We start from the raw sequence: 25,373 nt of genomic DNA, 5'->3' as shown, positions 1-25,373 counted from the left end.
CAGTAGTCTATGGTGTAAGTTCTCACCTACAGTCCATGATTGAGATCAGCTACTACTACTTTAATTCTTCTCTGTTTCTTTCTGCCACTGTAGCGTAATCTGACTTTCTCGTGTGCTGAGTCCAACTCCTTCCCGGTCTTCTTCAACTCCACATCCTTCCTGCGGCTGCCAGGTCAGAGTGACAGCGACACTCTGTCAGTCAGTCTGTCTTTCAGGACATGGAACCCCAATGGGCTGCTGATGTTCACAGCACTGGCTGACGGCTGGGTGGAGCTGGGACTGACGGATGGCAAGATCACAGTCTACATGAATGTGACGCAGAAGAAGAACACTCGTATTGACATCTCATCAGGTGAGCTCAATTAGTTCAATTGGTTATCACTTTTAGATTTTTTTAAAATCTTGCTGTTATCCTTAATTATTGTTGTTGTACCAGTTTGATCCTGTTAAAGTTAACTTACTAAAGTGTGTTTTTCCTCTCAGGTTCGGGTCTGAATGATGGACAATGGCACAGTGTCCATCTGAATGCACTGGAGAACTATGCTATGCTGACAGTTGATGGAGACGAGGCATCCACAGTCAGAACAGCCATCCCCATCCAGATCCAGACTGGAGGAACATACTACTTCGGAGGTGATGAACTAAAAAACAACAACTAACCATCCAAATAACTTTGCATGTTTCATTAAGTGGAGGCAGTATAGCATATTTTTCTTTTCAGTCAGTGAATCACGTGACCCAATGACATAAATCAGCTTCTTTTAGTTAAGTCAAAGTTTGATTAAAGATCCCCTCCAGACATGTTTGAAGATGTATATAAAATATTATACTTTGAATAATAATTTGTGTCTGATATGTTTTTCCACCAAAAAAAAAAAAAAAGAATATCTTGTAAAATCCTTAAAATGACATCTCCTCGACTTACGGACAACGACCGTAGCAGCTTAACTTCAGAGCTATTCGATCCTTGCTTAAAAAATGTTGTCAATTAAAGGTTTATTTTGATCAAGTGCTATATGAGGTTCACAAGGTGTTGATAATATGCCTAAAGGGAGACAAAAGAGTGTCTGGCACGTTAACGAACAGATTCTGGCAGCTGGAGAAATTGAGGCTAGAAATGAGGAGGAAAACGGCAGCCATTCTGAAGTGGAGGAGCTACAGGCTGCTAATGACATGGCCAGGCTACAGACAATACTTCAGGAACTGAGAGACTTTCGCCACGAAAACGGAGACGCTCTCTGAGAAATAAAAGACAAAAACCGAATTTCAGCAGCGGAAGAAAGAGTACAGGGAATGGAAGACGCTATGATGGAGCTGTTGAAACGACAGGTGAAACTGGAAGCTAGGCTAACTGACCAAGAAGGGAGGTCAAGAAGGGACAACATAAGAATCCATGGTATAGTGGAAGGCATGACAGCGTTTGTGGAAAACTTATGAAAAGAGAACTTGGGAATTCCTGATACAGCTGATCTCAGGGTTGAAAGAGCACATTGGGCCCTGGGACTGAGGCCGCCATCACAGACCCCCCGCGCTCCATAGTAGTCAAGTTTGTGAGTTTCAGAACTTAAGAAAACATATTAAAGTTGGCCTAGCAGAAAAGGGGCTTTGTATATCTGGAACAAAAGGTGATTTTGGACCAAAACTATGCCCCAGATGTCTTCAGGAAGTGAAGACAGTGCTGAGGGAAAATAAAGTGCATTTCCAAACACTATTCCCGGCTAAACTGAGGGTATTCTACGAGGGAGAGATGTGTGTGTACAACTCAGCAGAGGAGACCACCAAAGACATGGGGAGGAGAGGTCTTCCAGTGATGGTATACAAACCCCCAGCGAACTGGACTGACAGAAACAAAAAACAGATGTTGCATACAGCCAGAGCTTCAAAAGGAAAAGAGCAACATACGAAACAACACAACCGGGATATAAAAAGAAGCTGGTTGCTTTCATAAGGGAATAACATGTGGCCATGACTGTGCCAAATGCTTGATCCACACTACACTTAGGTAACATCCTTTTTCATTTGTAAAGTTAACTGTCCAAGATGACAGCAACCGAGACTAAGGAGCTGTGGTAAAATACACGGCGATGTAACACTACACAGATGTCTCCCTAACAACAGGTTAATGATGCTGTCCTCTACAGACAGGTGATTGGGACTTGAATAAGCTATTAAAGACATGGACCAAATCAGAGCTGTAGTGCTAAGTGAGGGCCCTCCACAACCAGAGTGGCACGGAGATTATCCCTCTGAGCCGTCACTCCGTCGTGGCTCCTTTAAGGTTGCAAAGAATACCTGGAAACAGGAAGTTTATTCTCAGACATTTTCAACACTTATTTTGTTCAGTGTTTTTTGTTCAGTTTTATTCATGTTCTTTTTAAGTTCGAGTAGCAAAAGGGGAAGATTTAAGATAAAGGTGTGTCATAAATATCAAACAGGATGGAAGACTAGTCAGCTAAAGTGAAGTTAGTCTCCTACAATGTTAAAGGTGTCCTCAATCCAGTCAAAAGGAGTAAAATTCTGAGCAAAATGAGAAAAGATAAGACAGAAATAGTATTCTTACAAGAAACCCATTTAACAGAACATGAATATGCGAAACTCAGAAGACAGGGTTTTAATCAAGTTTTCTCAACATCTTACAAATCAGGACACAGAAAGGGTGTAGCAACACTGATATTAAGTTGTGTTTGAAAAACTCTCAGAACTAAAAGATAAAGTACATACAATATGGTAATTAGGAGATAAGACACAACTGAGGTCATGCTGCTAAATGTATATGGACCTCCAGGAGCTAAATGGATATTTTATAGGCACATTTTTGATTTAATGATCACCAAAGCGCAAGGATTTGTGATATGTGTGTGGGGGGTTTCAATTTAAGGTTATATCCACATTTGGATGCCTCAGGTACAACCCACAGCCAAAAAAATGCTATGAGCAAGAAAATTAGAGAGATGCTTAAAGAAATGGCAATTTGTGATGTTTGGAGAGAATTGAACACCACAGCTAAAGACTATATTTTTTAATCTGCACCACATACATCCTACGCAAAGATTGATTATTTCTTTACGTATTACAAAGATATCGTCAGAATAAGGTCCTGTAAAATTGGAGTGATGTATTTATCTGATCATAGCCCTGTCTATATGGAACTGGATAGTAGTAGTAGGACAAAATCATTGCGGAAAGAAATTGAAATCTATTTAAAAGAAAATGACAATGGGGAAGTTTCCCCCTAATGCTGTGGGATGCCTGCAAAGCAGTGTTTAGGGGGAAAATTATTGAAAAAATGTCACTTCAGAAAAAGTTAGACAAGAGAAATTAAACAAATTAGAGCTGGAATTGGTTAATCTAGAAAGGAAAAATAAAGACAGAACCAAAGTAAGCACTAACCAACAGATCAAGGTAATAAAAGATCAAATAAATGAGATATACTCTTTAGATTTTCAGAAAGAATTGACATTTATGAAACAAAAATACTACGAAATAAGTAATACATCAGCTAAACTCCTGGCTTATAAATTAAAGAAGCAACAAATGGAGAGATTAATATACAAAAAAGACCCAACACCTAAACACATGAAACATAAAAATCAGTTTGGACCAAACAGGCTTCATTAGACAAAGGCAAACCCAGGACAATATCAGACATCCACTGCATTTAATCAATCATATAAAAAAGAACAATGAGGAAGCTGTTACACTAGGGTTACATGCAGAAAAAGCTTTTGACTCCGTAGACTGGCCTTTTCTGTACAAAGTATTATCCTGGTTCCATTTTCATGAAAAATTTAAGACAATACAAGTATTATACAGTAAACCAACAGCTAAGATAAGGATAAACGGTGGATTTTCAGGCACTTCTGAGTTAGAACGGGGATGCTCACAAGGTTGCCCCATGTCCCCGATCTTATTTGCGAAGATCAAAGAAAGATTCAAAGAAAGAAGATCAAAAAATAGCGCTATTTGCAGACAACATTTTAGTATACCTGGGGCGCCCGAATACCTCCCTCCCAGAACTGACCAGAGTTTTAACAGTGTTTCCCCTAGAATTTTTTTCAGGACTGGTGGTACGCACTGAAAAAACCTTAAAGGGACGAGACACTTGGGATAGCATATTTGCGTGGTCAGCTTCGGACAGGTGGCGCAAGCAGGCGGTCTGCAGTTTATATTTGCATTAAAATTTTTGTTTGCTCAGTATATTCAAGACTTAAAACAAAGTGGTTACAAAGAGAGGATGACCTAATAAGCTGCATTTATTGCATAAAAGTAAGTTGCCCCTCTCTCTTCTTCCCCATCTGTATTTTTGCTTGACTCCAGAGTTTTGGAGTAAAACGTTGATATATTTGTTTGTCCGTCACCTGCATTAGAGTTTTTTCTCTTATAGGTGGTGCCATGCTCACGTTAGCTAACCTGCATCCCATATGCTTTCTCTTGGCAGTAATTTAAAGGGACTCTGATAGCACTGGCACTCGCATCACATCAAGAGTTTCCCAGGCAATGACACAGAGGTTGACTCATGTTTCAGAACAGTGTCGCACAGAGGCTCCCAAACACTATTGATTATTGATTTCCAAATGAATGGATATTTGGCGTTATTTTTGGCATTCAGAAAAATATTTTTTTGGCCTGGTGGAGGTTCTCGTTGGCCCAGCGGGGAACACTGTATTAATAGAATATGGTTCCTTATCAGGATACAGACTAAATGCCCACAAATCCCAGGTTTTGACATTCAACTACATCCCAACTCAAGCGATTAGGTACTTGGGAGTGAACGTTCCCAGAAACCTTGACAAAATTGTAGCAATAAACTATGAGCCCTTGATCTCCAAGATTAAATCTGATTTGGCAAAATAGAATCTGTTGCCCTTCCTAGGATTAGCACAGAGAGTAGAAGCAAAAGAAATGAACATATTACCAAGACTTTTATACTTGTTTCAAACCATTCCAGCCAAACTCCTAAATGAAAAATTCCTAGAATTGGACAAAATGATTTCGAGATTTATTTGGCAGGGAAAGAGGCCTAGGATCAGGTTTAATACTCTGCAGTTCTCTAAAGAAAAAGGAGGTCTCTCCCTTCCAAACATTAAAAATTACTGCCAAGCAGCGCCGATAAGAACACTAATCTACATATGTAACCTGTCTTAAACAGTAAAGTGGAAAGAGATAGAATGCCAGATATCAAATGTCATACTACTGCAAGCTATAATAGGCGACAGTGCACTCTGCACATATGTTAGAGAGGCTAACCCAGGGATAAAGATATCACTCAAAATTTGGTTTAATGTGATGAAAGAAAACCAGACTAAAGAACCTTACCATCTGATAAGGTGGATAGCCTATGACTCAGATTTTATACCCAACAAGACAGATGCTAGATTTAAAAAATGTGCTGAAAATGGACTGGCAAAATAGAGTGACCTCTATACAAGAGGAACGCTGAGAAACTTCCAGGAACTAAAAGATCACCATGGATTAAGAAATGAAGATTTCTATAGATTCTTACAGCTTAGATATTACATCGAGAGAACATTAAGAAAGGAGGACTTAAACAAGAAGAATTCAGGGCTTTTAAAGGTCTTCCTAATGGGATATAAATCCGACCCAGGTCATAGAAATATTTCCAAGTTATATAATGGGCTACAAGACTTAAAAGGAGAAGACACAACATATATAAAGGAAGAAGTGGGAAAAGGAAGGTAATTTTACATTACAAGAGGGAATGTGGGAAAGATTAAACCAACAACAATGGAAAAGTACATCAGATCATTCCTGGAGAGACTTTGGATGGAAGAATATGATAGGGATCTTCAAAACGCCAGCACAAAAGAGTTTTTTAAACACAGACACTTCACGTTGGAGAGCCTGTGGGGAAGACAAAGCAAACCATTATCGTGTGATCTAGGGTTGTCCACTACTCCTGCAATATTGGGAAAAAGTTAAGCCTATTATGGAGAAGATACTGAAAATGACAATCCCGTTTTCATTTGAAACATTGTACCTAGGTATGAGGCCGGACACAGGTCACAGGTTAATGGTTTTGAAAATAAATATATGTTCAATATATTGATAACAGCAAGCAAATAAGCTCTCACAAGAAAATGGTTTAGAACAGAAGTGTAAAATGAAAGTATCAGGCAGAAACACATTTGTCTGCGATTGACATGCTTTAACAGTGAAATCTGTGAGTACAGGTCATTGCATGGAAATACCTGTATGTTTTTGGGGAGTATGGCAGTATTTTCAGAATTTCAAACTCTGGATTTGAGTGAGCTTATTCTTATTATGACCGTCATGTGTCTGTAATGACGAACTGATTGGCTTTGAATCAGTCTACATTTCGTAGACTGATTCCATCCAGCATTTTTAGACTCAACATATTTAAATGTGACTAAATGTGACTATTAAATAAAAAGCAAAGGATTCTTCATTTCCCCCACCAGGACATTGTTCTTGGCAGTGTGGAGAAGGCTTTGAAACAATATTTAGACCTTTACGGTGAAAAATACAATTTACAGAAAATATAGCCCACTTGATCTGTTAACTGAATAAATTAAATGTAAAAAAAATGGGAATGGGGATGACAGGGAGTGAACGAAAGATTCAGCAGAGATAAACTGTGCTAGGTCATTTCTCTAGTGGTTGTAATAATACCTTTGACCTCTTCTGATTGTCTCCAGGCTACTTCCTGCACACTAACTCCCGGTCACTTCAGCGCTCCTTCCAGGGCTGCATGCAGATGATCCACATAGACGACCATCTAGCTGACCTCAGGGCTGTGGAACAGGGCCTCATTGGAACCTTTGAAAATGTCAGCCTGGATATGTGTGCCATTATAGACAGGTATCCAACTGAGTCAGAATTATACGTGCAGAATGTTATACACTCAGGAAGTGAAAGTACAGGGTAACAATGCTGTTCCCTCACAGCAAATATTCTGGGTTGGAAATTTGTCCCTGCTGTGTTTTCATGAGTTTCCTTCCACTGTCCAAATGTGTACCATATCAGGTGTGTCCCTAACCACTGTGAGCATGGTGGTCTCTGTTCTCAGACGTGGGATACATTCAGCTGCAACTGTAGCAGCACTGGATACACTGGAGCTACCTGCCATACATGTAAGTATGCACGCGCACACACACACACACACACACACACACACACACACACCTCTGTATGTGCTTTGTGTCTGCTGAGCTGTGTTGTGTCTCCTCTGTAGCAATGTTTCAGCAGTCCTGTGAGGAGTACAAACACCTCGGTAAGAGCTCAGGGAGCTACTGGATAGACCCAGATGGCAGTGGATCTATCGCCCCCTTCAGAGTCAGCTGTGACATGACAGGTGAGACATCACAGTGAGAAGGGTGTGGGTCAACAATCTGTTTAATTTTGACTGTGACTCTGTGTATTTCCCATAATATCTTTTATTAATGCTTGCTCCAGAATTTTGCACATACGTGAGCTCTACTTTCAACACTTATCTTCAGGGACTACACTTATTACACTTATTACACCCACAAAATGTCTTCCCATGTTTGTAAATCAGTCAAAACATAATTGTGTTTGTGAATGTTACAGTAGCTATTGTGGTATGGAAACATGTATCTGTCATTCTGTTTCATATAGAATAACATATAACCGTATATATTGTGTAAGTTATTAAGCATCTGCTAACATACTGTATAGTGCAGGTCAATCTTTGCTAAAGAGTGTGTGGAGAGTATTATAGAATGTTTTCTTTCTTTCTTTTAGAGGAGAAGGTTTGGACCACGCTGAAGAACAATCTGTCTCCTCAGACGTCAGTCACCAGTGCAGACCAGGAGGGGAAGGCAGTGCTGCAGATCACTTACAATGTGACTGATGAACAGGTACACCATGACCACATATTTAATTGATGTTCACCTGCTGTGCACTTTGCTTGGTTGTGTTATGTTTGGTCAGATTGGTTTTTTGTTGTGTTGCTTTGGTAATAATGGGATACATGCGCAAGTTGAAGTAAATGAAATGTACATTTAAAGGTCCAGTGTGTAGGATTTTGTGGCATCCAACGGTGAGGTTGCAGATTGCAACCAACTGATGCCACCAACCCCCAACCGCAATCAGTATTTTACCATACTGTGGGGGCACCTTAGAGGGCATTTTATCATACTGTGGGGGCACCTTCAAGGGCACTTTATCATACTGTGGGGGCACCTTGAAGGGCACTTTATCATACTGCGGGGGCACCTTAAGGGTATTTTATCATACTGCGGGGGCACCTTAGAGGGCATTTTATCATACTGTGGGGGCACCTCAGAGGACACTTTATCATACTGGGGGGGCACCTTAGAGGGCATTTTATCATACTGTGTGGGCACCTTAGAGGGCACTTTATCATAGTGCGAGGACACCTTAGAGGGTATTTTACCAAACCATGTAAAATACCCTTTTACCATACCCCCCCCAAACCCACCAGTGTTTTCAGGTCATTATACATTGATTAAAACATACTTATGAATATTATATTCCATTTCTGCCAAGTCCGTTCTGCTAGATGCCACTAAATTCTACACACTGCACCTTTAAGTTAAAACAGAGTGAATGGAGATGACATAAACATGACAATTCCACAGGCCACTAATATCACATAATGGCCACAGCACTAAATTTCCATTTCCATTAATACAACAAAAGAGTCATGTCATATTCACCAGTCTGCAGTCTACTGCCTTCAGTTTCTTATTTAAGAATAGTGTTTTCAGTTACTAGTTATTTCCAATCACTTCCTTGTTTATTTTCTATCGATGTTAAATTATTGTCAATCTATCTAGTCTAATCCAGTCTAATCTGTGATCGGGGAAACTTTAACAGGTTTAGTCCAACACTGAAAAAATTATGAAATGATATTATATACAGTACCAGTCAAAAGTTAGGACAGACTTTCTCATTCAAGAGAATGGGCAAATGTATCCAAACTTTTGACTGGCACTGTAGGTACACATTAAACCTTGACATTTTGCACAAATTGAATGCCATTCAATCACTGACATAATCAATAATCAAATAGAGAAACAGTATTTTAGGCCACAGTGATGCTGGTGGGCCATGTGCACTTGTGCCAGTCAACAGCTGACTGTCAACATCGAGGGGATTATGAAGTGTAGCATGTGAAACTCTATGTATCAATATATCATGTTTAGATGGTTAAGTAGGTATCATGAAATAAAGAGAAGGTGTCTTGATATGACAAAATGACGTGATAATTGTCATAACAAGAAAAGTTTCTTGTTAAAATAATTTGGTTTTGTCACTAATGAGGAAAAATATGTCATAATAACATGAAAAATGACTCATGATGGTGTGTGCATATGTGTCCAGGTGCTGTCAGTCACCAGCACTGCTGAGAAGTGTGAACAGTATGTAGCGTATGCCTGCCGAATGTCTCGTCTGCTCAACTCTCCTGGTAAAGTATCCATCAGAACTGGATCTCATCAGCAGACAGAAGTATTACATTTACTTATGTACTTTACTTAAGTACAATTTTGAAGTACTTTTATCTCCACTACATTTATTTTACAGCTATAGTTAACACTTACTTTTCAGATTAAGATTGCATATAAAGCACATATAAAAGACATTAAACCAGAGACATTAAGACATTAAACCAGTTTAGTCGTTGACATTTATTTGTCAGGGAACATATATGAAAGAAAACATTTATCTCATGTAGGGAAAGAGATGTATTTTACCAGATTTAGCTAGCTAAGTTCCATCTGCAGTCCCTTGGCAGGTAGACCCAAACACTAATTCAACTAATACAATTCGTAAAAATACAATAAAAATGAATACTAAATTCAAACGTAGATACTGCTGCAGTTTCCTATCCAAGACTTTCAAGGCTTATTTATAAAGTAACATAATTGGTGTTAATGCTATCTTGTTTGCCTTAGACTAGCATGAAATTTTGACAGTATTTAATGTCATTTACACATTTTTTGATCATGTACATAAAGTATATTTCTTGTGCTTATTAGTGACATAAATGCTTACGGTTTTCCCAATATTCAACACAAGACATGAAAATTCAAGCCAATTTGTAACTTATTTCTTTCTTAGCAGCCTCTGCAGCTAAAATAGCCGTTTCTGGTTCTCTCAAGTGTTGGACATATTAGAGAAAAATCACCCCCCCAAAAATCCCCCAAAAGTCTTGAGTTTTGAAAAATATTTGTATATTCATAGATTCTGCATTCTGGATGGAATACATTTTATTTTAATCATTTTTAACCATGTAATTGAACATTTTTATGCAAAACCCACGTCAGACACAAATTAATATTCAAGCAGTATTTTTCAATGACTTAAAACATGTCTGGAGGGGATATTTAAATATATTCTTTTTGAGGTTCATGTGTGCCATATAAACCAAATTTGAATATGAATATGTTAAATAAGTTGAATATGTCAACACATATTTCAAACTCTATAGATTTCACAACTATCCCCAACTATCTGTTTATCTTATTATTATCCTGTTGTTACCAATCGCATTAGAGCATTTAAAACCCACATATTGATCTAACTAAAGTGAAAGTAAACTGGCTGTATGTTGTTGGTGTGACTTCCAGGTGGCGTACCGTTTAGCTGGTGGGTAGGAAGAGCCAATGAAAGACATTTTTATTGGGGGGGTTCAGGACCAGGGATACAGAAGTGTTCCTGTGGTATCGAACACAATTGCACTGACCCCAAACACTACTGCAACTGTGACGCTGACCTGCGCACCTGGTGAGTGGACCACTGTTCAATGAGCAGGTTCTTACTTTTCACTAGTTAAGTTTCTACATTTACATTTGAATGTAGTCCTTACCCTCACTAATCTGCACTGATATCATCAATGCTTTGGCTAATTAAACTCACTACATCATATCACTACATGACTCCTGTATCCAATCAATGTAAAACAAGAATGTCAGTGAAATCTGTTTTATTCCTTTTCATCCATTGTATGTATGTTGTTTGTTTCCAATGTACCAATGTCCGAAATGCTAATACTACACAAAATTCAATCCAGCTTTTAAATGGACTATATAAGTGGAATTAAAAGCAAAGGCAAACAAAACAAACGAAATGACTGTCCATTTTAAACATCCATTACATCTTGCAACACTTTTTCTTGTTTCAGCTTTGACTCACTGTGTGTAAGTTTGCTTCTGACAAGGGCGGACCACTGGATGAAAAGCACATTATCATGCTTTTCTTAATGTTTGCTTTTAGAAATCTGTTTTCTAACCATTTTGCCATAGATAGAAACTGAGGAGATAGTTCTACTAAATCAGTCTCACTATAACAGTATTGTCTGCATAGATAATTCTGGTCATTTATATATAAATGGTAGTGTACCAAGGAGAGAACCATGTGGAACTCTCTGAGAAAGATGATTTCTCATTAGTAATAATAACACACTGTTCCCAGATACAAAGATAAGCTTTGAACCATTGTTAAGTTTTGTCAGATGTTAAATTTGGAATGTTTATAAAGGAAGGCAAAGGTCTCAATTTACCAGTTGGTCTATGTCCCAACCCTCACCTATGGTCACAAGCTTTGGGTAGTGACTGAAAGAATGAGTTTCTTCCGGAGAGTGTCTGGGTTCAGTCTTAGAGATAGGCTGATGAGCTCGGCAATCCAAGGGAAGCTAAGAGTAGAGCCGCTTCTCCTTCCTATCAAAAGTAACCAGCTGAGGTGGTTTGGGCATGTGGTTAGGATGCCTCCTGGATGCCCCCCTCTGTAGTTGTTCCAGGCACATCCAACTGGTAGGAGACCCCAGGGCAGACCCAGAACATACTGGATGGACTACATATCTCTTCTGGCCTGGGAATGCCTTGAGATCCCCCAGGAGGAGGTGGAGGGTGTTGCTGGGGTGAAGGATGTGTGGGTTTTCTTATTCAGTCTGATCCCACCACGACCCGGTCCCAGATATGTGGCGGAAAATGGATGGATGGATAGAGTTAATAAAGGGGAGTATTAGGGTTCAACATGTCAACTGCCCAGAAAAACCCACCCCATCAACCTATCAATTAAGGATTTATGTTCTACCAAAAAGCAGTCATCATGCTCTCTATGTTTGCTTCCAAATTAGTGGTTATAGTTCTGAATAAAGTTTATTTGGACATATATGTGAAATCTTTGTGATTGGCTGCTGCAATGCTTGTAAAACTGCTTAAGATATTGTCTAGTTTAATATGTTATATGTTCTGGACATGACTTACATGTGTCTGTGTGTGTGTGTGTGTGTGTGTGCAGGAGGGAGGATGCAGGCCTGTTGGTGTATAAAGACCATTTACCAGTCAGTCAGGTTGTGGTCGGTGATACAAGCAGAGCTGGATCTGAAGCCAAACTAACAATAGGGCCGCTCAGATGCCATGGGGACCGTGAGTCAATATCTCATACACACACAGACACAAACACACACACACACAATGTTACAATTTTATTTGGCAGACGCTTTTATCCAAAGCAACATACACATGAGAGTTAATACAACACAAGCAAGTATCTAGTCAGGAGAGGATAACACAAGTGCCATAAAGTTAAGTTCAGGCAGTGCATAGAGGCCATGCATAGAGTGCATAGAAACGGATAATGATTTTATTTTTTTATTTTATTTTATTTTATAAGGCCATCAGGTGCGGAGGTGTTCTCAAAAGAGCTAGGTCTGTTGTAAATTCCCCATCTTTCACAAGCAGGTGGTAGTAATACATAAGGTACAGTTTAGGAATTTGGTCAGGCAGTGACTAAGACAACTAAGGGGGCCTTCTGGGGGGTCCTTTGTATGCAGTCTGCTCATAGACTGTAAAAAATATGGAAGTAGTCACCATGACATCACTCATTGGTTTGCGAACTGCCGTTTTGAGGCCTTGAGTTTAGTGATTTGACCATTGCCATCTTGGATTTGACCATTGCCATGTTTGATTTTTAGGGCCAGAAGTGACCATATTTGGATGAGAGGGTGGAGGTGACCATAGCGCTAACTGCTAGCTTGGTTAAAACAGTGCATTTACAATCTATGGTTAACAGTTATAACGCTAATGCTAATGCTAATTTCTGCTAGCGCAAAACAGGCCTAAAACCATTAAAACAAAATGTACTCGCTGGAAAAACTGAACATCTGACTCCTTAGAGGATCTTTTACCACAACCAAATGCTGGACAAGACTTTTTTAGATCATGATATATTGAAGAAGACTCAAAACTAGTGATTAAGACCATAAACTCATTAGGAAAGTATTTACTGAGGTAATAAATCAAGTGAGAAGTAGGGTCATTTTCTCATAGACTTCCATACAGTCGGACTTCTTTTTGCAGCCGGTTGAGTTCAGCTGTTCAGGTTCAGCTGTTGTTAATTCTTTTTGCCATTATCACTTCATAAGTAGTTATAATGCTACAATGTTAAAGTTAGTGTGCTAAGGCTAACTCGCTAAGGCTAACTCGCTAATGCTAAGGCTAATCTGCCACTACCATTATGTTAATGTAAATATGCTAACATGTAAATGCAAATATCTATGTTAACATTGATATGCTGCTGCTAGCGATTTCAACTCAATGTTTGTTCAAGATTACGTCGCTGTGTCATTATGGGATTAAAGTCTGAAGGTATATGAGATTCTTGCCCCCGTGTCAGTCTCTGATTGGAGGTCTAAAGATGGAAAACAAGATGGTGGTGAAGTTGACTTGGAGCGGTTATTTAGTTAACTAGTGGGCCTTCATCAGTACAAAATTCCAGCCTTTGTGATCTTTCCCAAAGCTCTCAACAAGCTTATACATCCCACAGTGCAGTACATATGTCTGTTTACGCCCTTAAATCTTGCCCATCATCTGCAATACAGGACCCAATACACCTATACTGCCGTCTACATCAATATTGGGACAGTCAGGGCCAACACAGTTTCTCACCCAGTAACCAGTGATAGCAACGGACTATACAGTTGCATCCACTTCACTACCAACGGTGCCATCAACGCTACTGTCGGCAGTAGGTCCCACTTCTACTGCCTGCCAGTTAACCCTAGCTTGGCACAGCCTATTATATCTCAAACCCAAGAGACTGGGCAAGCAGGTACCCACCTATTGAGGAGCCATCAACAGGTGCTTCAGCCAACATTAAGCATGCACACCCAATCAGTGCATACAGTCAGGAGCACCAGTTACCCATCCCCTTGCAGTGACAGCTGGACTGGGCGCGACTCAGCCATTGGCAACAGCAGCTGCCTATCCTCAGTACATGCTTGCTTCTAGTTAGTTTATGCCAGTATATCTGACCTCACCAGCAACTGCACCAGTTTCAGCTTCTCAGCACCAGCCGATGCAGGTGCATCAGCTTGCATCCATAGGATTGCCAACATTATATCAACCCCTACCTGTGGCAGCAGCTCAGCCCCCTTTCTGCCATCTGTCAGTTGCACTGGTTTCTCAGCCTCAGCCAGTTCAGACAGCCTATCAGCCAGGGTATCCCTCATATAATCCATTCACTTTATAGCCAGTGATATCAGCTCCAATAGTCCCTCAGCCATTCTCAACTGTGCCTTAACTCCCTACTCAACCAGTCCCAGTGCCAGCACTTCCCAAGTTGGTGAATGATAGTGAAAGGGAATTCACCGATCTGAAGATGGCACTGGACTATTTTTTGACTCCACGCACTGAATTATCTGAACACTAAATATTGAGTCCTTATGGAACACCTAGTACCAGAGGAAGCATGCTTTATTGCTCAGGCTTGTCGCCACCACCCTCAGCCATAGTAAGCAGCTCTGCAAGCCTTACAGCAACAATTTGGGCAACCACAACAGCTTGCACAAGGTGAGATTGCATCCATCCTGAACTCCCCTGATATCAAGGCAGGCGATTCTAAGGCGTTCCAGTGTTTTGCCCGCAGAGTTGATGTGCTTGTAGGGATGTTTACTTTGTTGGACGGCCTGAATGGACTGGAGCTGATGTCAACTGGCCATGTGCATAGACTCCTAAGTAAGCTTCCTAAATATTTGAGGAACAATTTCGTAGAGCATCTGCAAGCACATGGTCGGCTGCAGACATACAATCTCAACCCCTACAACCTTCGGGATCTTGCAGAATGGCTAAGAATGAAGGCTGAAGTGCAACAGTTGTCTTCCAAAATGGCTCAACGGAACTTACCTGAAAAGTCAAGCACAGTAAAAAAGGACAAACCAGTTAATATGCCAAAGCTAAAGGGCTAGCAAGATGTGACAATCTGTCACGGAAATGATACCTCCTCTACCGTGGAGCCTGTTTCACGACCACAGTCAGTTCCTTCCAATCCAAAGTCAAAGAAAGCAGCAAAGCTATGTCTTTTCTGTAAAGGTATGATCACTATCTTTCAGAGTGCCCTACAATTATCACACGGAAAGAGATATTGTAAGTGTGGCCGCATTACTCATAGACCTGATGCATACGTACACTCAAAAAGGCTTGAAGTGAATGTCAGGAAATCCACCTACGTGTCTTGCATGTCATCACAAAGCCAAGCTTAGGGGTATACCTCCTCATGCCACTCGAGACAACCTCCCTCACACCTACTGAACAAGGTGAAGGAGTGTATCTGAAAGTTGTTCCTGTAATAATAAGGAATGGTAGTAAGTAACTAGACACCTATGCCATACTTGATGATGGTGCTGAGTGCAACATCATACTTAAAGAAGCAACACATCAACTCAGTCTGGTAGGTCAAGCTGAGTCCATGGCAATGAGGACAGTCTATCACGATATAGCTCACTGGTGCTTCAGTTGACTTTCACCTATCATCCACTATCCAGCCAGCCAAGAGACATTTCATCCGCAGTGCCTTTACAGCTAGCCGCCTGGTTCTTGCAGATCAGTCATGTCCAGTACCCCTTTTGCAGAAGCGCTACCAACATCTTAGAGGGATACCGATCCAGCCCTTTGTTAATGTCTAGCTGCTTCTCCACATCGGCTCAGACAAAACCCACCTGATTGTGGAGAAAGAACCAGTTTGCACTAACCCTAATGGTGGGCCAGCAGTGGTTCACATAAAGCTTGGGTGAACACATCAAGGGCCAAATGGCCTTACCCCACACTGAGCCCCAACCAATTGCTACTTAAAGGTATGATATGTAATTATTTCACAGTAAAATGTCTAAAACCAACTAGACCTATGTTATATATTTTGTTGAATTTTTGTGTACTTACATTATCCCAAATGTTTCCAACAATTTTCAAACCCAGAGAAATCTGTAATTTAATCAAAGTAACGGACTGTTTCATTTGGTCGCATGTCAATGGCGTCATACCTCCTCTACCAAAGAGTAAACACTCACAAGATGTATATGGCGGCGCTGTGTTTGTCTGCTACAATGGCGTCTACCAAAGAGTAACTTACACACATACAAGATAATAATTAGGTGTTGTGGTTGTTCCACAGAAGCTGTTATGAATTGACTTTTATTCAGTTTTAAGCCACATTTTCATGATAAATTTAGGTTGCTTTTAAATATATCTTTTAGCCTAATAAATATTTTAGTCATTGGACGTCTGGATCTTAAGTTATCAGAGAAATAAACTGGGCAAACGTTAGCAGCAGCTCAGCTAACAGCCCGTACCGGACGTCCGGTCGTCGCCATACATCGTCGGAGAAACACTGATTTTTTAGGTAAAACAGCGTTAATTAGTATTTTGACAATTTTAATCTGCGTGTACGTTTGTTTTTTGGAGAGGAGGAGACCTCTGTGGATAATTCAGCTCCCGGGAGAAACCACCCTAACGTCTGAATCTAAAGTTATAAGAGAAATAAACCGAACAAGTGTTAGCAGCAGCTCGGCTAACAGCCCGTACCGGACGTCCGGTAGTCACCGTACATCATTGGAGAAACACTGATTTTTTTTTGGTGAAACAGCTTTATTCTGGAGAGGAGGAGATCTCTGCAGGTAATTCGGCTCCCAGTAAAAACATCCTGAATGATTAACACTGGAGTAATCTTATCCCGGTGAAGCTGGTTATTTAACAATGAAGACAACAACTCCCATGATCCCTTGCTACTTCACACCGTCATCACACTCCATCTTTTGTTATTGTTTTGATTGAGAGACCCCTAGCGGCTGAAATTACATATTGTGCATTTAATTTCTATCAAATCAACCCCAGATGACTTCCATCAACATGTGGAGCTCCTTTGGCATGTCTTTGTCCTGCCCTTCAGGAGTGGATAGCTGGTTACCCGCTTCCATCAGGATCAGGAAGCTATTAGTCTCCTGGAAGCATGCACTGTTTGAGTGAAGGTCGGAGATACACTGAGGTATGCAACACCACTGCCCCACATCAAGGGAGCCCCCATTCTGAAAGCAACAGTTGAGGTCCTTTTGAGGAGGACTGAAAGGCTGTTGGTGAAAGATCCTGTTAAGGCCAACATCTATGAGTAGCAGATAAGGAAACTACTATATGTTGGGTATGGCAGAAAAATCTGTATGGATGAAGTAGCTGAAACACGAGTCATGGTTCATCCCTCATCACATTGTTGAGCATAATGGGAAACACCGGCTGGTGTTCAATTGCTCATTCTCATATCAAGGGCTATCCCTCAATGACCAGCTGTTGCCGGATCTACCAGGTATGCCTTCTACCAGAGAATCAAGTCCTTGTGAGGTTTGTTTGGAGAAACTTGAGACGAGATGGACCACCAGATGCCTATCAGTGGCAGGTCCTGCCATTTGCAGCCACTAGCAGCCCCTGCTGCACTATGTTTGCGTTGCAGAAACATGTACAGGACCACATAACTGGAAATGAGGACATAATGCAAGCTCTAAAGGAGTCGTTTTATGTTGACAACTTCCCTCTGAGCTTTCCAACTGCCGCAGAGACAATTTCCTTTGTAGATAAGTTACGGGACCTATTATCAGCTAGGGGGTTCGAGATAAGACAATGGGCAACTAAAGACCAAAGGGCAGTCTAACATCTCCCAACTGATGCCAGATCTGAAAAAATCTGGAAAAGCCCAAGTGACACCCAAGAACCTGCTCTGGGACTGAGCTGGAATTGTCTCTCAAACGGCTTGGCTATAAAGTGAAGGTGTCCTCTCCCACTCTGCGCAATATGTACCAGGCACTAGCCACCCCGTATGACCCTGTGTGATAATCCCCATTACTTCACAAAACCTATCTCTGGACTGATTCAATGACAGTTTTGGCTTGGTAGAAGTCAGAAACCTGTAGGTTCAAAGTCTTTGTTAGAACCAGAGTCACTGAAATACAGGAGCTCACTCACCTTTGTGAATAGAGGTTTGGTATCTCAGTCAATGACACTGCTGATGATGCTACGAGAGGTAAGACTTTGGCTGAGCTTACTATCCCAAACCGTGGCTCCAAGGACCCCCTTCTTTGGTTTGTCATCCGGAGGACTGGCCAAGACTGCCAAGCTTAATTGAGCAAGAAGAGGCAGATGAACTGAAGAAAGGCATGTTCTGTGGGCTCACTCTAACAGCTCCGACCCCACAATTAGCCAGGGGGACACAGAGAAGCAGAATAACAACAATAATAACAATAACAATAATAATAATAGAGATACGACAAGGAATAACAAATAGCAGCAATAGTCAGAGAAGGACACCAACAGGACCACACCACCATCCCCGCACCACTCCCATGGCAAAGGCTCACAGCGTGGATCCCGGGGTTTCCTGCCAAGCCAAGTTAGCAACATGCATTAATGGTACATGAATGCATACCTGACAAGTCTACTCATTAAAACAGTGGATTCACAACTGCGGCATCCCGGGCCTGATTGAGTGTTTGTTGAGCTCAGGCACCAGTACTGGGTTCTACAGTCAGAGATGGAGAGGACAACCCAATGTACCAGTAATGGCAGACCTGCCACCCACCCGTTTGAGACTCTTCCAGCTTCTGTTCTTCTCGACAGGAGTCGATTGCTTTGGGCCCTATGTGGTGAAGATAGTGCATCCATTCCTATTCTAATTCAACCCACCTGGAGCTCCCCACTTTGGAGGCATGTGGGAGTGTGAAATCTGCCTGATCAAAAATGCTCTCCGGGTAGTAATTGGGACCGAAGCTCTACTGGAAGAAGTTCTACTTACTCTTCTGATTGAGGTAGAACGTATCCTCAGTGCTAAACCGCATGGATATGTGACATCAGACTTAGTGGACCCAACTTAGTTTACTAAGTTGGTCATTTTATATTTAATAATATTCTTATAACATCCAGTTCAGAAATTCAGAGACATAGATGAAAAGTTCTTGATGATATTTTATGTGTTCTCAAATTAAGATCCTGTCAGGTTGGTGAGTGGAGCAGGTGGTCCCAAACGCAAGCGACAGGCAGGATATGGTGCAGAATATTTAATGAAATGGTTCAAAAAGTCACAGGAGACACTGAGACACAGGAACATACACAGATGACTGAACTGAACTCAAAACTAGACTATAAATACACACTAAACTAATCAGGGAATGGGGAACAGGTGACTAGACACAAGTGCAGGCTGGGAGTGATTGGCTGAGGGAAACAGGGAGCAGGGCAGGGCTGACGAGACTGATACAGGACAGGTGTGGGGAAGACGCAGGGCAGGGCCAACGAGGGTAATGCAGGGCAGGTGAGAGGAGGAGCACATGAACACAGGAGGAGAAAACATACCAGGGAAACAGAAAACCAAATACAGGCAACATAAGTGCAACACAAATTAAAGAGTCCCTGAAGAAGTCCAACTAAAAAAAAGGAGGTCTGAGGGCATCAGATGGATAACAAAAAGCAAGGAAGTCAAAAGAACAAAAACACAGAGTCCAAAAAACACACAAAAGTCCATTCATGGTGTGACAGCACCCCCCCACTTTAGGGACGGAGGGCGACAAGGGCGCAGGACAGGCAGCAGAAGTCGCTCGGGAGGGTGACCGGACGTGAGGAGCTTCTCCAGTGGTTGGGCTGCAGGCTGGCAGCAAAGGCAGAAACCCTCTGGAAGTGGGACTGCAGGCTGGCGGTTATGGCAAAACCCTGCAGGAGGCCAGCAGCAAAGGCGGGACCCTTCAGGAGGCCGGGCAGGGGGCAGGGGGCCGGCAGTGAAGGGGGGACTCCTCTGGAGGTCGGGCTGCAGGCCGACAGGGAAGGAGAAGGCGGAGCCCCTTTGGAGGTCGGGCTGCAGGCCGACAGGGAAGGCGAAGGCAGAGCCCCTTTGGAGGTATGGCTGCAGGCCGACAGGGAAAGCGACGGCTGGGCCCCTTTAGGGGCGGAGCCACGGGGATGCTGCTGCAGACTCTGGGGGCGGAGACACTGGGGATTCTGCTGCAGGCTCGGAGGGCGACGCCACAGGGGTTTCAGGAAGTGGAGACCTGGCCCTCCTGGGAAAGCCAGAACCACAGGGAACCGGGAGCCAGAGGAAACAGCCGCACAGGAACCCAATGACCAGTGACTCCATGACTTCAGGTGGACAAGGACAGGATGGTTGCAGCTCAGGAATGGGGGATTGGCGTAGCTCAGGAACAAGGAACTGGCACAGCTCAGGAACGGGGAACTGGCCCAGCAGGAACAGAAGATTGTTGCGACGGCCCAGCAGGAACAGAAGACTATTGCGACGGCCCAGCAGGAACGGGGAGTTGCTGCACGCCAGCAGGAACAGGGGGTTGCTGCATGCCAGCAGGAACGGACAATTGCTGCAGGCCAGCAGGAACGGAGAGTTGCTGCATGCCAGCAGGAGCAGAGAGTTGCTGCACGCCAACAGGAACAGAGAGTTGCTGCATGCCAGCAGGAACAGAGGGTTGCTGCACACCAGCAGGGACAGGAGATCGCTTCATCTCGGTGGGGTATGAAGGAGTAGTTCTGGATTGAACAGGCAGGGTGGCAAGGCGACCCAAGGAGCAGTGCTGTTGTCTGCTTTGACGACAAGAGTTCTGGTTGAAGCTCCGAGGGCCTCCCAGAGCCAGGCGGGTGCCCAAGTAAGGGTTTTGGGCTGGAGATGGTCCAGGACCGGCCGGTAGCAGGCTCACGAACCCAAGCCTAGCAGACGTGGGGGCTGGCTTGTTGTGAGCAGTCCAGGGTGTGGGCTGAAAGCTAGCAGGCCAGTGGCTAGCATGCTACAGGTTAGCAGGTTCCTTGCTAGCAGTCTTGGATGCCTGATAGCAAAAGTACTCAAAAAGAGTCATCTGAGCTGGAATGTCAGGCATGGAAGAAACAGAATGCTGGTGGCTGGCAAGCTTGGAGGCCCGTCTGGCTGATCGAGGTCCCCCCAGTAGTGCCAGACAGGTTCCTTTGAAATGGTTTGTCTCTGCTGGGTCCATTACTGGTCGAGTCGTCCTGTCAGGTTGGTGAGTGGAGCAGGTGGACCCAAACGCAAGAGACAGCAGGCAGGCGGGATACGGTGCAGAATATTTAATGACATGGTTCAAAAAGTCACAGGAGACACTGAGATACAGGAACATGCACAGACGACTCGACAAGAACTGAACTCAAAACTAGACTATAAATACACACCAAACTAATCAGGGAATGGAGAAAAGGTGACAAGACACAAGTGCAGGCTGGGAGTGATTGGCTGAGGGAAACAGGGAGCAGGGCAGGGCTTACAAGACTGATAGAGGGCAGGTGTGGGGAAGACACAGAGCAGGGCATGGCTAACGAGGGTAGTGCAGGGCAGGTGAGAGGAGGAGCACATGAACACAGGAGGAGAAAACACACAAGGGAAACAGAGAAAACCAAATCCAGATAAGTGCAACACAAATGAAAGAGTCCCTCAAAAATTCCAACTAAAAACACAAACAACAAACAAACAAGTCTGAGGGCATCAGATGGATAACAAAAACACAAAGAGTCCAAAAAACATACAAAAGTCCATTCAGGGTGTGACATGCGTTTTATTGTAGCTACTCACAGTGAGTTTAGGATATTTTTCTTTCTATATTAGCCTACAGACCTATATAATGACTGTGAGTCTGTGCATCCTGCCCAGTATGCTGGGTGATATGACCAAAATCGCATATCCCGATGTAGGTCATTTCATATCCCGATTATGATACCTAGCCCGATATTGCACATTTTAATTCAATGACTAAATTGAATTAAATTTGCCCCGTCTTTCTATTCTTTGTGAGGATTAAATTACACTTCTTGGCTTTTTACTTGCAAAGCTTTTATTGCACTTACAGTAGTTGTCATCAATTTGAGTACTTCACCTGGTTCATTGTCTCTCCTGTGTGTGCAGCACACACAGAGGGCTCAGCCCTTCCCTCGGTGAACCATACAGAGCAGAGGAGAATAACGCGACCATCAGTGACAGCAAAATGCAGCAGAGACTCTTGCACTGAGCTGAAATGAAACAAGTGCACATAAATTTGGTAAACAACATAAATAAAGACAGTCTCTACTGCGTTTTGCTGTCATTTATGGTCGCCGACTAGCTGCTTCTCTCCTCTCTGCTGTTTCTCAGCCTTCCATGTGTGTGCAGTGCAGCAGAGTAGAGACAGACAGTGGTGGAGAGTTGGAGAGTTGATGTCAACTAAACTCTGTTACTGTAAGTGCAATAAAAGCTTTGCAAAGTCAGCCAAAAAGAGTAATTTATTAATGTAATCCACACAAACATGGACAGACTCCAAATGACGTCAAATATTGCTATAAAGAGTGTGATATGTCCCATAACGATATAAATGATAGAGTATAATATGAAATGATAGATGTTTTTCTCTTGTCACACGATATATATCATCATATCACACAGCCCTACTGCGCAGAGTCTCTTACACCCACCTATAGGATCCAATCTCATGACATCATACCCCATGTAACAACACCTTCCCTGCCAAGAAAGGCCTATAGTAATTCCATTACATTACATTCTGCCCTCCTTCTTCCATATTGTTGATCCTTTTCTCATACTGATGAAAAAGGATAAAGAAGCAGATGTTTGTATGTGTATGTATTCGTACGTACATGATGTGTCTCACACACACACACACACACACACACACACACACACACACACACATAATACAATAATAACAAGAAAACTTTCATTTTCACTTTGACACCAATCTACCAGACACTGACCTTTTTCACATCATCAGAGTAACATTATTATTTTCATTCAGTTCTGGTGTTTTTTTCTGAAGGGAACTACTGGAATGCAGCATCCTTCACCAGCCCTGCCTCCTACCTCCACTTTCCTTCCTTCAGAGGAGAAACCAGCACTGATATTTCCTTCTACTTCAAGACTTCCTCCACTCATGGGGTCTTTCTAGAGAACCTGGGAACCACCAACTTCCTTCACATTGAACTCCAAGGTGTGTGTGTGTGTGTATGTGTCTGTGCGTGTACACTGCACAAGATGTTAGAATCTTCTTGACAAGAATTAAACATGGCTAGATGAGATATGATTGCTTTTTTAAATTAAAACACAATCAATGCAAATAAATATTAATCAACATGATGAAGGCATGCTGTGCTCTCTGCAATGTTAGTGACATTTTTGATACTTTCACTAGGAGCTGGGGCTTTAGTGTCATGTGTACATTAGCATGGGTAGGAAATACTGTCATTTAACTGTGTTAACTGACTAAGAAATGTAAGCGGGTTAGTTCACTCAGGATGTTATTTGGCCAGTTTTTTTAAGGGATTAGTGCTTAGTGATGAATGAGGGATGTAAGAAAATGTAAGAAATGTATTTGCTTGCTTGGTATGTCAGACACTAACTCATAGAAAATTCTATGAAAACTAAATATTAAAGCAAATATCTTCATTTGCCCAAAGTACATATGTTTTAAGAGATTGTGCTTGTTGTGAAAAATCATGGATATACCTTGTATTTAGGTAAAATCTTCTCCTGAAGTCTTAAAATGTTGATGAAATGTTGATTCTTACCCTGGTGCTCCCAGGAGGCTCGGTGGTCTCCTTCTCCTTTGATGTTGGCAGTGAGCGGGTGGAGCTCAGCGTCCACTCGCCGGTGCCTCTGAACAATGACCAATGGCATCGTGTGGAAGCTGAGAAGAACATCAAAGAGGCAGTGCTGCAGCTTAATGGGCAGTACAGAGAAGTCAGACTTACCCCCCCACAGGGACACACAAAACTGGAGTTCTACAGTGATCTATATGTTGGTAAGACACACGCACACACACACACACACACTTGATGTAGTGTTTTCCACAGATGTCACATGTGATGTCATAGACCACTCCAGTCTTGCTCTCAGGAAGGTTGTGCCTTTAGTGTGTATCAATAGAGATCTGAAGATGTTGAATGGTTTGTGGTAAGTGCTGAGTCCTTAAGACTCTGTCTACATCTCCTGACAGTCCAACCATATCAGGTAGTCCCATGGTATGATCCTGTTGGTCCCTGTAACAGTCACTGCAAAAGATAACGGACAATCTACCAGTTAATAATAACTATGTTTTTTTCAGTAACAAATACTGTACTTGAGGGTATGCCTGGCTTTATGACCATCCACACATATAGTATATTCCTGATAAATTCAACACTGTCACGTGATATTTCCTGACTTTATGAGTTGAGGAGGAGTGCCCAGTACACCAATGTACAGACAGATGGGAAGAATGCTGGAGAAAAGGTGGGACACCCAGAAGGATGACTGTAGACCCAGGGGAAACAAACAGCGCCACAAAGAAGTTGTAGAATGTGACTGCACGGCCCCATCAGAAGTAAGCTGTAAAAAACGAGCACTGAAAGAAACCGGGCAGAGGAGGACCAGAATCAAAGGAGCTGTATGCTAGAGGATCAGGAGGAGATTCTGGGCAGGAAATTAGATAAACAAACTCAGGCAGAGAACTGGGAAAAAAACATTATCAATAGACATCCATTGTATTTGTATCTGTGCCACTCTATACAGTACAAGCATCATTTGAATTTATATATACCAGTCAAAAGTCCTGGGTAAGAAGTAAAACTGCACCCAGGCATAGGAGTCTGCAATCACGATGGAGTGCCTCTTAACTACTGCTAATACCCCCAGGTGTCCCCTTGGGCAAGGACTAGCACCTGTCAGCCTCCCTCACTAGGGTTACGGTGGATGACAGCATTGGCAGAGGAACTGGGCAGGTCACTGGCAATAATGTCAACTGTGCAGGCGGAAGAATGCCATAATGGCATGAATGGCTGGTTAAATCAGTCAGTGAGTGACCACTGCGCTGTGAGAAGGACTTGGGGGACCATTCACAGTAGTCTCTTTCCTCCAAGACCACTTTCACCCTATGACACGATCAATGAATGACAAAAGCCATTCAGTGGCCAGTGAGACCCACAGGCTGTACCACGGTAACAATGCTACTGGGGAAGAGGCTGGTGGCACTCTAAGTACCTCTCGGGGAAATCCTCTTTCAGGAACCTCAGGGTCTGATACAACCAGTGCTGGAATGAAGAGCCTCAGACCTAGCAAACATT

General features: G+C 42.5%; 1 protein-coding gene across 1 annotated transcript in view; it reads left to right on the top strand.

Annotated features, from left to right (window-relative positions):
- Window positions 1-25,373, top strand: part of cntnap2b (contactin associated protein 2b) — a 65,825-nt gene that overhangs the window by 24,488 nt on the left and 15,964 nt on the right. The window contains exons 8-18 of the mRNA XM_067604772.1: window positions 94-352; window positions 484-633; window positions 6,678-6,840; window positions 7,006-7,112; window positions 7,214-7,333; window positions 7,744-7,859; window positions 9,349-9,433; window positions 10,596-10,752; window positions 12,268-12,395; window positions 23,093-23,263; window positions 23,855-24,073. Coding sequence (XP_067460873.1) covers window positions 94-352; window positions 484-633; window positions 6,678-6,840; window positions 7,006-7,112; window positions 7,214-7,333; window positions 7,744-7,859; window positions 9,349-9,433; window positions 10,596-10,752; window positions 12,268-12,395; window positions 23,093-23,263; window positions 23,855-24,073 — 1,675 coding nt within the window. The remainder of the gene's footprint in view (window positions 1-93; window positions 353-483; window positions 634-6,677; window positions 6,841-7,005; window positions 7,113-7,213; window positions 7,334-7,743; window positions 7,860-9,348; window positions 9,434-10,595; window positions 10,753-12,267; window positions 12,396-23,092; window positions 23,264-23,854; window positions 24,074-25,373) is intronic.

This window comes from Thunnus thynnus, chromosome 12 (genome assembly GCF_963924715.1).
Source record: "Thunnus thynnus chromosome 12, fThuThy2.1, whole genome shotgun sequence".
Classification (NCBI taxonomy): Eukaryota; Metazoa; Chordata; class Actinopteri; order Scombriformes; family Scombridae; genus Thunnus; species Thunnus thynnus.
This window is presented reverse-complemented; position numbering and strand designations above follow the sequence as displayed.